Raw genomic sequence first — 16,013 nt, 5'->3', positions numbered from 1 at the left:
AGCTTGCAGTGAGCTGAGATCCGGCCACTGCACTCCAGCCCGGGCGACAGAGCCAGACTCCATCTCAAAATAATAATAATAATATTTTTTTTTGGCTGAGCATGGTGCCACACACCTGTAATCCCAGCTACTTGGGAGGCTGAGGCAGGAAGATTGCTTGAGCCCAGGAGTTTAAGGCCAGCCTAGACAACATAGCAAGATCCTGTCTCTAAAAAATAAAATAAAATAAATTTTAAACATTGAAAAATGGCAGGGCACAGTGGGAGGCCAAGGCAGGCGGATCACTTGAGATCAGAAGTTCAAAACCAACCTGGGTAACATGGCACAACTGTATCTCTACAAAAGTACAAAAATTAGCTGAGCCTGGTGGCATGCACCTGTAGTCCCACCTACTCAGACGACTGAGGCGGGAAGATCTCTTGAGTCCGGGAAGCTGAGGCTGCAATGAGATGTGATTGCACCACTGCACTCCACCCTGGGTGACAGAGTGAGACCCTGTCTCAAAAACTAATAGGCCGGGTGCGGTGGCTCACACCTGTAATCCCAGCACTTTGGGAGCCCAGCACGGGTGGATCACAAGGTCAGGAGATCGAGGCCCTTCTGGCTAACACGGTGAAACCCCACCTCTACTGAAAATAGAAAAAATTAGCCATGCCTGGTGGCATGCGCCTGTAGTCCCAGCTACTTGGGAGGTTGAGGCAGGAGAATCGCTTGAACCTGGCAGGTGGAGGTGGCAGTGAGCTGAGATTGCACCACTGCACTCCAGCCTGGCAACAGAGCGAGACTCCATCTCAAAAATGATATTAATAATAATAATAAAATTTATTTTATATATATATGCCCAAACAATAGATCGTTTAGAATAAACAATAGGTTGCTTTTAACCTGATAACAAAAGTATCTTGCTAAAAGAAATCTTCTAAGGTTTCCTTTGCTTTTTTCACTCTAACCTTATTTAGTCTTTCCATGAAAACATAAGTGGGTCACTTTGAGAGGGTCTTACAGCTAATCCCAAAGGGCCCTTGCTTTTCCACGAGTGATGGCTTCCCCAGAGTAGCACTTGGAAGCTATTGGCAGGCCCCAGGAGTCCCCGCAGCTATTCACTCCCATAGACTCAGAAAACATCCGCAGAGCACCTGCCTTGAGCCAGGCCAGGTAGCCCATGGATCCTGAAGTGACCAAGCTGCAACAGATGCTTTTGCCTCCAAGCAGCAGCTCCTTCTCTTCCTTGCACCACCCCAGCCTGCGGTGTCAACATGCTTGTCCCCACCCTGCCCCTTTCCCCAGGTACATGGTGGATGCTGCTGACCAGGAGAAGATTGAGGCCTCTAAGAACGAGCTCCACAACCTACTGGACAAACCCCAGCTGCAGGGCATCCCGGTCAGCAGACCTGTGGGAGCGGGATGGGGAGGGAGCTCGGCTGGGAAGTCACTGGGGGCAGGTAAAAGCCGGGCATAGTAGGGGTGTAGAGAGGAAACGGGACCCAGGAGGCCAGCTCACCACCCAGACAGCCTGGGCACGGCTGCCCTAGACCTCATCCTCACCCTCGCTTCTCCATAGGTCTTAGTCCTGGGTAACAAGCGAGACCTTCCGGGAGCACTGGATGAGAAGGAGCTGATTGAGAAAATGTGAGTTGCTATGTTACTTTCTGCTCTCCCAATTCCCCAACCACCAGACCAACAGCCTAGGCTTGCTGCTGTTCTTAGCGTTAGCCACACGGTGGCAGCAGAGCTCACCTTTTCAGGCACCTCACCCTCCCCATGGTAGCCTCTTAAGAAAAAGGCCCTGCTGCCGGGCGCGGTGGCTCAAGCCTGTAATCCCAGCACTTTGGGAGGCCGAGACGGGCGGATCACGAGGTCAGGAGATCGAGACCATCCCTGGCTAACCCGGTGAAACCCCGTCTCTACTAAAAAATAAAAAAAATTAGCCGGGCGAGGTGGCGGGCACCTGTAGTCCCAGCTACACGGGAGGCTGAGGCAGGAGAATGGCGTAAACCCAGGAGGCGGAGCTTGCAGTGAGCTGAGATCCAGCCACTGCACTCCAGCCTGGGCAACAGAGCCAGACTCCGTCTCAAAAAAAAAAGAAAAGAAAAAGGCCCTGCTGTGCCCTAGTCCCAGGCCCCCTGGACGTGCGTAGCCTCAGCAGACTCTACTCTGGTTTCCCCCAGGAATCTATCTGCCATCCAGGACCGAGAGATCTGCTGCTACTCCATCTCCTGCAAAGAAAAGGACAACATTGGTGCGTAGGATTGGGGAAAGGGGAGGAGCGGGGAGAGGCATTTCTGGGTGTTTTAGTGGCTCTCAAAGGTTCTCGCTCCACAACTTTCCTTTAAGTCCAAAGCCCTGTGGCTCTTGGGTAGAAAAGGCAGCCGGGCGGCCCAGATTCTGGGCACTATCCCAGCTCGTCCCCAAGTGGTTGTGTGATCTCTGGCAAATCGATCCCCGCTCTGGGCTTCACCTCCTCACTTCTAAGATTCCAGGGCTGGACCCGGTGATTCTCAGGTCCCTGCTGGCTCTGACATGCTGTGGCTCTGTCTCTTTCCCAGCACCTGGATTCCGCTACTACTTGTGCAGGGCCATGTGGCGCTTGCCAGCTCTGGACTTCTTGTTTGTTTGTTTGTTTTTGAGAAAGTGTCTCGCTCTGTCACCCAGGCTGGAGTTCCGTGGAGTGATCATAGCTCACTGGAGCCTCCAACTCCAGTCCTGGGTTCAAGCAATCCTCCCACCTGAGCTTCCCACGTAGCTGGGACTCCAGGTGTGCGCCACCCCTCCTGGCACCTCTGGACTTCTGATACCCTTAGGTTTAGTTTCTTAGGCCTCTGCTGCCCCAGCATGGCCAGCACTTGCAGGCCTTATAAGCTGTTCTCTTTTCCCCTCTCAGACATCACCCTACAGTGGCTTATTCAACACTCAAAGTCACGGAGAAGCTGAGACTCCAGCCCTTCTCCCTCAGACCAGGGACCGTCGTCATCTAAACCTGAAGCCGAGCTCCCCGCCCACCCCGTCGTCCCCTAAGCCCATGCCTCCTCACCCAGTGTGAGGAGGGCCCTCTGGGGACCCCAGAGTCCTGTTCTGCTGAGGTTTGAACTCCTGTTTTTATTGTAAAATACATTGCCCCCCATTCTGGTCCCCTAACTTCTCACCTTCCCCCCCCCGCCTTTGTCCCATCAGCCATCCCTGCCTCCCTCCCAGCAACCCTGGGCCACAGCCCCCGCCCCTGGCTTTTCCGCGGCCCACTCCTGTACCTCCCTTTTCAACACTCTCTGTTATCGTCCTGTGTGTACAGTATATATATGTATATATATTTTAATTTTTTAATTTAAGCAAAGACTAAAATCAACCATTTGATGCTGCAGGGCATCCCTTTTGGGATCTGGGAGGGGGCAGTCTGGAGAAAAGGAGGGAGACGCAGGTGGACTTGGGGCAAGTTCAGATCAGGAGAGGTGGAGACTGGCACCTGCGGCAGGTACCAGCCTGGGCACTGGTGGCCGCCCCCCTGTCCCGTGTGTTTCCACCGCCCAGTCTGGCTTGTCCTGGCAGTGCTTGAACCCCACAGGCTAGCAAGGGCCTCCGGGGGCCCCTCCCCTCGGTCCCCAGCCTGGATAGAGCCACCAGGTACAACCAGGTACCAGAAACTACCAGGTGCACGGGGCAGAAAGCCAGCATCCATGCCCCAGCAGCCCCCTCCTGCCTGCTCCTGGCTCCCAGCTCCTGCCCCTCCCCAGGGCCCCCACCTCCACGGCCCACTTCATTTTCTGTTCTCATTTTGCAGAGTTGCACAAGGAGAGAACTCAGCATGGGGGGTTGGTTCTTTGGGTTCTGTTTGTTTATTTGTTTAATTTAATGATTTGTAAAGTGATGTTCCTCTTCCTTTTTTACACTTTTCAGCTCATATTTAACCTCTGTTTGGAATATGATTCTTGTAACTGTACATTTTTTTGCCTCCTAATAACAATGACAACAACAAAAATAAATGACCAGTTTTGTGTTGGGGGGGTGTATGGTGCCGGTTACTTCTCCGCAGTTGGCATGGGTTGCCCGAGAGGCCCACAGGGCCACCAGCACACCCCTGCACACTGGGCACCAACAGAGCCATGGAGCGCGAGCACGTGCCCGCCCGGGGAGCACAATGGCGCTGCACAAAACGGCCTCCCACACGTGCGTCCAGACTCTTGCGCCACCTCCTTCTCATTCTCTTTTCAGACTTTCATGTAGTCCCAGCTTTGAGCCAGCAGCTGCCACGTGAGGCTGCAAAGCTCTGTTGAGGGAACTGCCCAGGGCTGGGTAGAGGTGGCAAGGGACAGGGCTGGGTGCTGTTTTGTGTGCAAACTGAGCTGCGCTCTCCTTAGGCCCAGTTCAGGCCTCAGCCCCTCTTTCCCAGGCCCTGGATCTCACCGGCAGCCAAGGTTGAGCCAGAACCAGAACTCTGTCCCTCTGGCCCCCAGTTCCTACCCCAGAACCAGTTAACTCTGCTCCAGGGGTAGGGCTGGGCCCACAGAGCCTGGGGGAGTGTCACCACTGTTGCTGCCTCTCAGTTAGTGCCAGTGCTATGGGTTTCCTGGTAGGAGGCCTGCCCTCGCTCCTCTGCCTGATTCTAGTCGGTTCCCCTACCTCACCGTTCACCGTCAGACTGGTCCTCCCTCTGCACTGCTCACAGCTGCTGCCTCAGAGCCTGGTGGCCCTGCCTGCTCAAATCCGAGGCCATCTTGACCCAGTTTCACAGTAAGCCCCACCTCCTCCTGCTCCACCTCCCTCGGCCTCTCCTTCACCCTGGAAAATGGAGCAGGCCCCTGCAGAACAGCCCTTCTCACCCCTCCCACAAAAGGAGCCAAAATGTCCCATAGTCCTGGGAGTGGGGATCTTGACTCCTCGTCCTAGGCCCCCCAGCCCCTCACCTTCATTGGTGCCCAGAGCTTCCTCCTGGAGGCAGTCATCAGACCTGTCAGAGCAGTGCCCTGCCTGGAGAGGCAGTTCCCCACTGCTGGAGAGTTGGAGGAAAGAATGTGGATGGAATTTGGCACCTGAAGCTAAGTGATTCTAGGGTAACTCCCAACTCCTAAGGAAAATGGGACATGCCCTCCTGGCTAAGGAGGTTGAAGGGGGGCCAGGGTTCTGTCCCCTGCCCTCCTGGCTGTAAGCATGTCTGGGTTTGCCCTGGGCCTGGGATCCTGGGAGAGGACCAGCAATCTCACTCATCTGGGGCTGTTTCCAGGCTGAGGTGCTTTTCTAGATCCTGTGATCCTCAGTGAGGACTGAGGTTTGAGATAAGAGAGCTGGTTACCAGGAAGCAAGCGAGCATCCTCCTTCCAGAGTGCCGGCATGCAGCAGGTACTAATAAGACTTAAAGAATTTGTTCAAGGGCCAGGTGCAGTGGTTCATACCTGTAATCCCAGCACTTTGGGAGCCCGAGGTAGGAGAATCACTTGAGTCCGGGAGTTTGAGACCAGCCTGGACAAAATAGTGAGACCCTATGCCTACAAATAATCAAAAATTAGCCAGGCATGGTAGTGCACACCTGTAGTCCCAGCTACTCAGGAAGCTGAGGCAGGAGAATTGTGTGAGCCCAGGAAGCAGAGGCTGCAATGAGCTGTGATCACACCACAGCACTCAGCTTGAGTGACAGAGTGAGCTCCTGTCAAAAAAAAAAGTGTTCAGCCAGGTATGGTGGTACACACCTGTAGTCCCAGCTACTCAGGAGGCTGAGGCAGGAGGACTGCTTGAGCCCAGGAGTTCAAAGCCAGCCTGGGCAACATAGTAAGACCCCCCCAACTCTTAAAAAACAAAAAACAAAAAACAAAAAAACACACAACCTATTAAAGTTGAACAGGGAACAGACCATGAGTATAGGTAATTTGTCATGTTTGGGGCCCTTTGATGCCAAAAGCTGGATGCATTTAAGAATCCCCTGGCCAAGCCTGCTCCATCACACTGGAGAATTGAATTCCCAAAGGGGAGGAAGGAATAAAAGGTTTGGGGCACCATGCAAAGTGCTTTATGTATCTTGTCTCATTAAATGACCATACTCCTCTGTGAAGGACGATTATTCCCATTTTGCAGATGAGGAAGCTGAGACTGGGTTTAAGTAATTGCACTCAGGTTCCAGGATAAGTGATGAGAAGGTGACTCCCAAGTGGAGCAGGGAGACGCAGTGGATTTCAGGCTCCCCTAACCCCCGTAACCTGGCATCAGGATCTGAGGGCTGGTCTGAAGTCTGCCCTTGGGTGAGCGAGCATGTTAGTGGCATCTCAGAGCATCCCAGCTCAAGTCCACCGCCCACCATGTGCCAACCCCCCCCGCAAGCCTAGGACCCCTAAGCAACAAACCCTACATTGTTCCCCCAGCTGGCCCAGGCTGCAGGGACAGTGGCTCTTTCCCAAGACCGCTGGCCTGCTGACTGATTCTGCAAGCCATTCACGTTGGCAGGCCTGGGAGGTGGCAGTGGCAGAGCCTCGGAGCCACGATCTCTCCCCCTTCATCTCTGAGTCGACCAACCAGCAGGAGGGAGAGGCGGAGGGCACCCTTTGTGGAGGAGGACTCCTAAACAGGATGTTGAGGGGCCTGCCTCCCCTGCCCTGGACTTCACCTCAGTTCACCAGGCCCCTTCCTGCATCCCTTAGGAAGCTGGTGGTGCCTCCAGGCCTGGCAGCGGGTGGGAGAAGGAGTTGGGGAAATGTGGAGGAAATGGTCCCCAGGAGCCTCAGCGCGACAGGCCTGCCTTTGGTCCGCTCTCCAACCTGCTCCCTCAGCCATCTGAAGTTTCTACAGACAGAGCTGGGGGCTTCAGTCACCGTGGCAACAGGTCTGCTGAGAAATGGGTGGGTGTCACTCCCCAGCACAAAGGGTGTGCGCATGGCGGCGCCATCACCTAGCAACGGCCTCCCTCTCTCTTGGCGGCATCACCCGCCCTGGGGGTGGGTGCCAGGGAGAGAGAACAAGGCTGTTAAGATCCCCAGGAGAGGGGGAGGGAAGCTTGGGTACAGGGCAGGCTGAGGCCAAGGAGTGTGGGTGGGTGGACAGAGGAGAATGGAGCCCCGGGTGCTCGGAACCCCTGCCTCTGCCCGTCCCTGGGCCCCCAGGACCCTTCCTGAGGCCCCGTGTGGATGTTCTAGGTAGGCCTGGTGGGCAGAAGTCTGGTGGGACCCAGGACAGAGCTTCAGACAGGGGCAGCGGTTCTGAGGAAAGCTGAGCTCCCAGGCAGGGAGTGATTGGTAGCCTGGCTGAGGCATCACTTCTGGTTGATGCTGTGCCAGCTTCCCAGGGACCCACAAGGCTAATGGTGCCCTCTGGAAGGGCCCAGACGTGGGGCTGGGGGAAGTGGGACTTCAAGGGCAAGACCCCACAGGAGGAGCTGCATGAAGGGTCTGCCGGGGGCAGTGGGAGCTCTGGCGGGAAGGGTGGTGCAGTGGGGGCTGGGCGGGGGCAGGCCGGGGCAGGCAGCTGGGCCGTCTACAGGCAAAACAGTCCATTCTAAGAAACTGAACAAGAGCAGCTCTCAGAGTGACAACGGTTGGGAAGTCCTGGGGCTCACAGAGGAAAGACCACTGGCCTCCCTCCAAGGGGGGCTTTGTGGAGAGAGGGCATAGCAGAGACGAGGGCTCCAGAAGAGATATTTTCCAGGCTTTTGACTTCCCAAGGAGCACGGGGTTTAGACCAGGATGAGGACTTAGGTCCCCCGGCTCCCCGAGCCCTCCATCCTCTCTGTCCCTCAAAAGTCATAAAACCCTTGGAGTCCCCAGGGCCACAGGGCTGTTATGAACATCAGCCACAGGCCAGGCCAGGTCAGCAGAAATTTCCCTAGGCATTGCCAGGCCAGGAAGGCCCAGGTGCATCTGGGCCCTGCCAGAATGTGGCACAAGAAAGTGGATGGGTGTAGGGGTAGTTGTACCTAGTTTATTGTTTCTCAAGAAGGGCCTCCTATGGGAAAGCACCTAATAGGGAGGTTGGGATAGGCAACCAGGGGATCCCAAAGAAAGGAGGAGGAAGGAGAGAGAAATCCTCTGGAAGAAAAGAAGGCACCAGTAGGAGGAGGCATCCAGGGCTGGGACAGATTCGGTCCAGAGAAGAGTGTATTGAGGCCAGGCGCGGCGGCTCACACCTGTAATCCCAGCATTTTGGGAGGCCAAGGTAAGCAGATCACTTGAGGTCAGGAGTTCAACACCAGCCTGGCCAACATGATGAAACCCCATCTCTTCTACAAATACAAATATCAGCCGGGTGTGGTGGTGCACACCTGTAATCCCAGCTACTCAGGAGGCTGAGGCAGGAGAATCGCTTGAACCCAGGAGGCAGAGGTTGCAGAGAGCTGACATCAGGCCACTGTACTCCAGCCTGGGCAACAGAGCAAGATTCTGTCTCAAAAAAAAAAAAAGAAAAGAAAAGAAAAGAAGAGTGTGGTGAGCCACATTGAGCTGGCCCCCAAGGAGCCCCCATTCCAAGATGGGGCCCCAGGTTGGGGTTGGAAGATGATGCCTGGGAAGGGCACAACTAAAGTATGGTCAGGTTACAAGGCAGAGAGCAAGAAGAGAGAGTGTAACCAAGGGAGGGCAGGCAAAGTTCTGGCTCCCAGCTGCTGGGACTCAGAGTTTCTGGGCAGTTCTAAGAACCTAGAAGCATCACCACCCACCAGTGGAAAGGACAGGGTTGGAAGGCCCCACAAGGGACAGGAAAGGCCCTGTGTGGGGAGGGGGCTTTGACATTCCCAAACCTTGACAAGAGGAACCAAGTCCATCTCTAGACAGCAAAACAGGCAGCAAAGCAAGACCTATGGGGAAAGAACAGCAGACACCGGCGGGGGTGGCAGCCCCTCCCTCCCTCCCCACCCCTGCTGGAGCCTCAGCAAGGTGTGCCCAGGGGCAGGAGCGGGGGTGACTCCCTGGGCTTGTGGAAGTAGATGGAAGAGGACACCTCGGTCTTGAGCTTGTTGTCCGAGCCACTGGCGGCCGAGGCCTCCGAAGCCCCGCCACACTCCTCACAGCAGCAGCAGCAGCAGCAGTCCAGGAAGGCCCGGCCCAGCGGCCTGCAGATGCATAGGAGCAGCACCGGGGTGATGGCGCCCTTGAAGAAGGCAGAGAACTGGTTGATGAGGCCCAGGAGGTCCAGGGTCTGGCGGGTCAGCTCGGTGGACAGGTAGGCCACCACAATGTTGCAGACATTCTCTGGGAGGGTGCAGAAGGCGTAGACCACGGTCAGGCCCACCACGGTGCTGTTGAGCTGGCTCTCACACTGCTCATGCTTGCTGGCCCTGCACTCCGACTTCCTCCCCGGAGGGCCTCGCACCCGCCACGTCACCAGCTGGCAGGTGACCGTGAAGAGGATGGGCAGGCAGAAGTAGCCAGCCAAGTACCACCACATGCGGGCGTTCTTGGTAGGTCATCACCAGCTGCAGTACAGGGACTCGGGCAGGCTGGCTGAGGGTTTCATTGATGCATGAGCTCCAGGTGGCCATGGTGGGGGCAGGCTCCTGCTGCGCAGCTGCCACAGCAGGGAGCTCAGGCACGGCCAGCGTCATGGAGGCCCACCCAGATGACAGCCAGCTTGGCCAGGATAGATTGCGACCACCGCTCGATGCGCCTCACCTTTGGGCAGGGGCTGCTTTGGTGGCCACGTGGAAGCCGGTCAATGGCCCAGGGCACAGGAGGGCTGGAAAGTGGTGACTCCCAGAGAGCGAGACCTGTGGCAGGATGTGAGGGAAGAAGAGAAGCACTTGGGTTCAAAACCTATGGAGACAAGGAAGGATACCTGGCTTCTGCTCAGTTAGCACAATGAATTGGTGATAAGCCATAAGAAAGTTATAATAATGCCGGGGCGGGTTGGCTCACACCTATAATCCCAGCACTTTGAGGAGGTCGGAGGCAGGCAGATCACTCGAGCCCAGGAGTTCGAGCAGGCCAGCCTGGGTGCAACATGATGGAACCCCAGTTCTACTAAAAAATACAAAAAATAGCCCGTCCTGGTTGGAGGCCCACACCTGTGGTCCCAACTACTTGGGGAGGCCTGAGCGTTAGGAGGGATGGCTTGAGGGCTAGAAGGCTGAAGCTGCATGTGAGCCAAGATCCACATCACTGCCCACTCCAGCCCGGGGACAGAGCGAAAACCCTGTTGGAAAGGAAGGAAGGAAGGAAGGAAGAAAGGAAGGAAGGAAGAAGGAGGAAGGAAGGAAGGAAGGAAGGGAGGGAGGGGAGGCGAGGGAGGGAGGGAGGTGAGGAGGGAATGAATTATCAATAATGGCCGTAACAACCTCCATTTAATGGAGCTTTTCCTATGGGTCAGGAACTGGGCTTTACATATCACATTCCCAATCAGCCACCTTACAGCTGGAAAAAGCTCAGGCTCAGGGCCAGGAAGGGAGTGACTTGCCCAGGACTACACTGCTGGGATGAATGGTGGGTCTGAAGGTTTACACACACATCTGCCTTCCTTCCCCTTGTTCTTTGCGTCTCAGGCTGGGGGGGATGAATGGCCTGGGCCTCCCACAGGGACCCTGCTGCTCTCTGACAGACTTTGGAAAATCATCTCCAAGTGAGAACCAAGATGAAGACATAGAAGTTCTGCGATCTTTGCAGGTCCTTCCACTGCCCACACCCTATTATGCTGCACATATGGGATGAATTGGTCTTTGGGGAACATGGCTTACGTGGCGCGCTGCCACGCGGAACAACACAAACACACACACACACACACATACACACAACACAGAGGTCCTGCCCTTCCTGGCCCTGTCCAGAGAAGCCCAGGGCCTGGCTGTGTGGGGAAGTGGCCCCCCTCCGAGCCAAGCCGCTGCCCACCATTCCCACACACTATTCATCAAGCGCATGGAAACCACCCTGTGAGCCAAGAGGAAGCGCCCGAGCGGCAGGGGAGGAGGGAGCTGCCAAAGAGCAGAGGAAGGAAGAGGGGACCCTTCCCGCCACCGGTCAGGGGACGCTGCTCGGCCACACTCAGACGATTGTGCCTCAGATCCCCGTCCTGTCCAAATTCTTCTCTCTTTCTGATGGGGGAACCCAATCCCCGGCTTTTAGCTTTTAGCACGGCTCACCAAGTGTCCTTGCTGGAGAACCCCAACCCCCTCTCTTGGCAGGGCGAGGCCCGGGCCTTTGTGGGAGGCACAGGCCTTCAAGCTTGTGGTAGAAACGCCGCCATTCTCTCCTTTTTTTTTTTTTTTTTTTTTTTTTTTTTTGAGGTCTCACTCTGCTTTGCCAGGCCCTGGAGTGCCAGCCCCCCCCCCCCCCCCCCCCCCGCGCAATCTCGGCTCACTGCAACTCAGCTCCTGGATTCAAGTATTCAAGTGATTCTTCTGCCTCAGCCTCCCGAGTAGCTGGGATTACAGGCGTGTGCCACCATGCCCAGCTATTTTTGTGCTTTTAGTAGAGACGGGGTTTCACCATGTTGGCCAGGATGGTCTCGATCTCCTGACCTCATGATCCATCCACCTTGGCCTCCCAAAGTGCTGGGATTACAGGCGTGAGCCACCGTGCCCAGCCCTGTCCTTCTATTTTACATCTCAAAAATATCTCAAGTTTTATTTCAAGCTGCCTTTTCCTGCTCCCTCCTCAGCGCCATCCTGAGATCCTCCCTATAAAAGGGTGTTGCCAGGCGCGGTGGCTCCGCCTGTAATTCCAGTACTTTGGGAGACCAAGGCAGGTAGATTGCTTGAGCTCAGCATTTGGAGACCAGCCTGGGCAACATGGTGAAACCCTGTCTCTACCAAAACTACAAAAATTAGCCATGCATGGTACCGCCCGCCTGTGGTACCAGCTACTTGGGAGGCTGAGGTGGGAGGACTGTTTGAACCTGGGAGGCAGAGGTTGCAATGAGCTGAGATTACACCACGGCATTCCACCCTGGGTGACAGAATGAGACTCCGTCTCAAATAAAGAAAAAGGGTGTTGTGGGTGACAGAGTGAGACTCTGTCTCAAAAAAAAAGAAAAAGGGTGTTGTCTCCCTCCTCCCAGCAGCTTCACAGGGAGGCCACAGTCACTCCATTACACTCCATGCTGCCAAAATTTGAAAGACTGCTTATTTTGTCTTATAAAGAGAGGGTGGCCTTGCTGTGTTTTGCATAAATGCACACATCGGTATATTTCTTCAGTGTTTTGAGTTGTCTCTCTATGCTCTACATATCCTTTGACACCCATGGACTTATCGTAGACATTCCCAGAAGTGAGGGTATAGCAGTACACTTTAGAAGTGTAGAACAGGCCAGCTGGAAGGACCATCTGGTCTACCCGCCCTGGTTGGGAGACTTGGTCTCCCAACCTGCCCAGTGACGCCCAGTGATGCCCAGTATGTCAGTGGTAGAGCTGAGACTAAAGCCCCCCATTAGCTCCAGTGCCCAGAACCAGGTATTCCCTTTCAGAGAGGATCTAGGAAGTTGCTGGTGGAGATGACAATGATAACAATGAGAATCCCAGCAGGGAGGAAAGAACAGAGCAGTCTTTTGCTTCTGGTGCTTGTATTCTCATGGAGGGGATGCTGACTTGATCCAGAGGGGTGTGAAGGAAACTGGGTTCTCCCTTCAGGCACTCCCTCAGGAGGCAGGAGAGGAAGGAGCAGCGAAGGGAGCTGTGGGAGCAGGACAGCCGCAGGGGTACAGAGGGAAGAAGAGGAACTGCAACAAAGGACAGAGGGATCTTGGGTGGGACAGGGCAGAAGGGCTGAGGAAGGGAGAGGGCAGCTTAGGGTCTGGAGAAAGTGGGAAAGACCTGCCTTGAGGTTGCTCCTGAAGCAGGAGATCAGGCTGGGGCTAGAACCCAGGGGCTCCACACACCCACCTGTCCCCCTGGCCTGCCTACTTCTCTTGAGAGCAACCAGAAACCAATACCATATTTGTCTCCTTCTCCAAGGTAGAGGAGAAGCAAGCCAGAGCTCCAAGACTCAGGTTTTGCACACCCACAAATACCACTTCCAAGGACCTGATGGAGACTTTGAACCCCTTCCCTGGATTGCAGCCTCCCAGCTGAGCTCAGACAGAACACACACTCACCTCCATGAAGGGCACAGCCCGACAAGAAACGTCACCCAGTAGCCTCTGCTTGGTGATCTCGTTGAAGATGACAATAGGGAGGCAGAAAAAGAGGACCAGAAAATCCCAGAGGGCCAAGCTGGCAAGGATAGAGTTCCAGGCGCTCTTCAGGTAGTAGCTGTGCCACACGATGCACATGACTGACAGGTTGCCCACGATGCCCACCGCAAACACCACCAGCGCCAGGAGCATGATAGCATAGGCACTGTAGGAGCTCTCGGTCACCGGATACAGGGGGTTCTGGATCTGCAGCCTCTGCCCCGGTGCCCCCGTCAGATTACCCCTCAGCTCCTGCCCGCTGCCTGGGGTGCCCCCATCCTTGTCGGGGTTAGGGCTGGTGGCCACCAAGGGCTTGGTGGGCTGTAGTCCAGCAGGGTGAATGGGCCGGGGGTACTCCGCCCACTCCTCAGGCACATACTGCTGCACTCCCTTGGCCTCCTCATCCTCGGTGCCCCTCTTGGATCGGTTCTGCTGCTCCTGGGTCTCGGCTCTGTGCCTTCCCAGGTGCAGGGGGGCACCCCCAGAGACCCTGCTTAGCCCCACAGCCAAAATCACAGCAAGAGAGACAGCCAGGGGCCACAGCCACCGCATGGCTGAATGAGCAGGAGGCAGCCACCCCAGGAAGAGCAGGTGAGTGCAGGGGCCCAAGAGCTGGGCTCCAGAGAGGCAGCTGGCCGGCTGGATCCGCCTCCAGTCAGGCGTCTGGCATCACTTGCCTGCCCTCCCTCCCAGCCTCCGGCCATGGGCCGGGCAGGGCCCTCTGCTGGACACACAGCACTCTTTCCTGCCCTCACACGTCTCGTCCTCCACGACGCCGCTTCTCAGGCCCTACAGCACATCAGGCTGTGGGGCCCTAAGAGGGCACCTGCTTCAGGCCCCTGAGAGTAGGAAGGAAATGTGGCCTGCCTAGGGTGACACAGGGAGGTAGGGCAGAATGGGAACTGGGGTGCAGGTCTCCTGATTCTAAGGTAGCTCCTCCATTCAAAACTCAGCAATAACCATCACTGTCACTTGTGGAACACTTCCTAGGTCCTAGCACTCAGCTCGTTTCTCAATTAAACAGTGATTAATCTCAGATCACAAATCTGAGGTTTGTAGAGGTCAGTCACTTGCCACATAGTTGATAAAAGGCAGAGCAAGGTCCGTAACCCAGATCTGACTCCAGAGATTTCTAATTTTTTTTTTTTTTTTGGTCGCCCAGGCTGGAGTGCAATGGTGTGATCTCAGCTCACTGCAGCCTCTGCCTCCTGGGTTCAAGTGATTTTCCTGCCTCAGCCGCCTGAGTAACTGGGTGTCCGCCACCATACCTGGCTAATTTTTGTATTTTTAGTAGAGACAAGCTTTCATCGTGTTGGCCAGGCTGGTCTCAAACTCCTGACCTTAGGTGATCCGCCTGCCTCGGCCTCCCAAAGTGCTGGGATTACAGATGTGAGCCACTGCATCCAGTCTAAAACACCATATTCTGAGCCAGACACAAGATGCGTGGACATTTGCAATAACACATCTGTACTGACTATATGTTGTGTTCAAGACACTCAGAATACTAAAAATGTAAAGGATCTCTGCCACCAATGAGCTTTCAGTCCAGAGAAGGAAGTACATGTGTAAGTAAAGTCAGTGTGATAGATGCTATGAAAGGCAAGGGTCATGATGCTGAGGGAACCCAAGAAAATCTGGGGGGATCTGGAAGGCCTCCCAAGTGAGGTGACATTTGAATGGATCCCAAGAAATGACTGTGAGCTTGCCTAACAAACTATGGGAAGGGAGGGTGCTCTAGGCAGAAGACACAGCACACACAAAGGCTGGGTGATGTGAAAGCAGGTGATGTTCCCACAAGACAGCAAGTCTGTCAAGGGGACTGGAGTGCAAGGGAGGTGAGGAGAGAGCATGGGCCCTTGGGACAAAGAGCCTGGAGATATCAGCAGAGGAGGAACTGTACTATAAAGGACTTTGTATGCCAAGCCAAGGAGTTTAGATTTTATCCCATAAGCAATGGAGAATATCACAGGTTGTTAAGCAGACGATGACTCAACTAAGTTATTTTAGAGGGGTCCCTGATGGGCAGCTGGGGTCCTAGCAATCTGGAACAGGAGGATGCAGAGATAGGGGGACCTGTTGGGAGGCAGTGGGTGATGGAGAGAAGCCCAGAGTCAAGGAAAACCAGCAGCTTTGAGGGGCTTTGGCTGTGCATGGGAGGGAAAGGTTGAGGCATAGCCCAAGCATGGAGTGGATAGTGAATCTACCCACCCACATTAGGGAGGCACAGTTCTGAGGACGGACCACACGATGCCCAGGAGAATCCACTGGAGAACTAACCGGAAGACCTGCCCCAGAGTGAGTCAGATCATTCCCTCCTCCCAACTCCCATGGTGTTAGGCTGCTGTCATTGAAACCTACCACCTTCACCAGCCCAGCCAACATGGTGAAACCGCATCACTACTAAAAATAGAAAAATTGGACAGGCATGGCGGTGCACACCTGTAATCCCAGCTACTCGGGAGGCTAGGGCATCAGAATCACTTGAACCCAGGAGGCAGAGGTTGCAGTGATCTGAGATGGTGCCATTGCACTCCAGCCTGGACAACAGAGCAAGACTCTGTCTCAAAAAAAAAAAAAAAAAAAAAAAGCCGGACACAGTGGCTCACGCCTGTAATCCCAGCACTTTGGGAGGCTGAAGTGGACAGATCACAAGGTTAGGAGTTCAAGACCAGCCTGACCAACATGGTGAAACCCCATCTCTACTAAAGATACAAAAAAAAAAAAAAAAATTAGCCAGGCGTGGTGGCAGGCACCTGTAATCCTAGCTACTCAGGAGGCTGAGGCAAAAGAATCACTTGAACCCGGGAGGTGGAGGTTGCAGTGAGCTGAGATTGCAGCCAGTGTACTCCAGCCTGGGCGACAGAGTGAGATTCCGTCAAAAAAAGAAAGAGGAAAGGAAAGGAGGGGAGGGGAGGGGAAGGGAGGGAGGGAGGAAGTGGGCAGAGGGGAGGG

At 55.0% G+C, this 16,013-nt stretch overlaps 2 protein-coding genes across 2 annotated transcripts in view; one reads left to right on the top strand and one right to left on the bottom strand.

Annotated features, from left to right (window-relative positions):
* Positions 1-3,993, top strand: part of ARL8A (ARF like GTPase 8A) — an 11,116-nt gene extending 7,123 nt beyond the window's left edge. The window contains exons 4-7 of the mRNA XM_017896499.1: positions 1,288-1,381; positions 1,562-1,629; positions 2,169-2,239; positions 2,882-3,993. Coding sequence (XP_017751988.1) covers positions 1,288-1,381; positions 1,562-1,629; positions 2,169-2,239; positions 2,882-2,931 — 283 coding nt within the window. The 3' untranslated portion in view covers positions 2,932-3,993. The remainder of the gene's footprint in view (positions 1-1,287; positions 1,382-1,561; positions 1,630-2,168; positions 2,240-2,881) is intronic.
* A 4,265-nt stretch (positions 3,994-8,258) lies between these two features.
* On the bottom strand, positions 8,259-13,882 carry GPR37L1 (G protein-coupled receptor 37 like 1). The gene is given in 5 exon segments (XM_017896497.1): positions 8,259-9,420; positions 9,422-9,511; positions 9,513-9,620; positions 9,622-9,670; positions 12,976-13,882. Coding segments are annotated over 5 exon segments (1,473 nt in total). The 5' UTR covers positions 13,614-13,882; the 3' UTR covers positions 8,259-8,832.
* Positions 13,883-16,013: the final 2,131 nt, after the last annotated feature.

Source organism: Rhinopithecus bieti, unplaced genomic scaffold (genome assembly GCF_001698545.2).
Source record: "Rhinopithecus bieti isolate Rb0 unplaced genomic scaffold, ASM169854v2 scaffold_24392, whole genome shotgun sequence".
In the NCBI taxonomy this organism is placed as follows: domain Eukaryota; kingdom Metazoa; phylum Chordata; class Mammalia; order Primates; family Cercopithecidae; genus Rhinopithecus; species Rhinopithecus bieti.
This window is presented reverse-complemented; position numbering and strand designations above follow the sequence as displayed.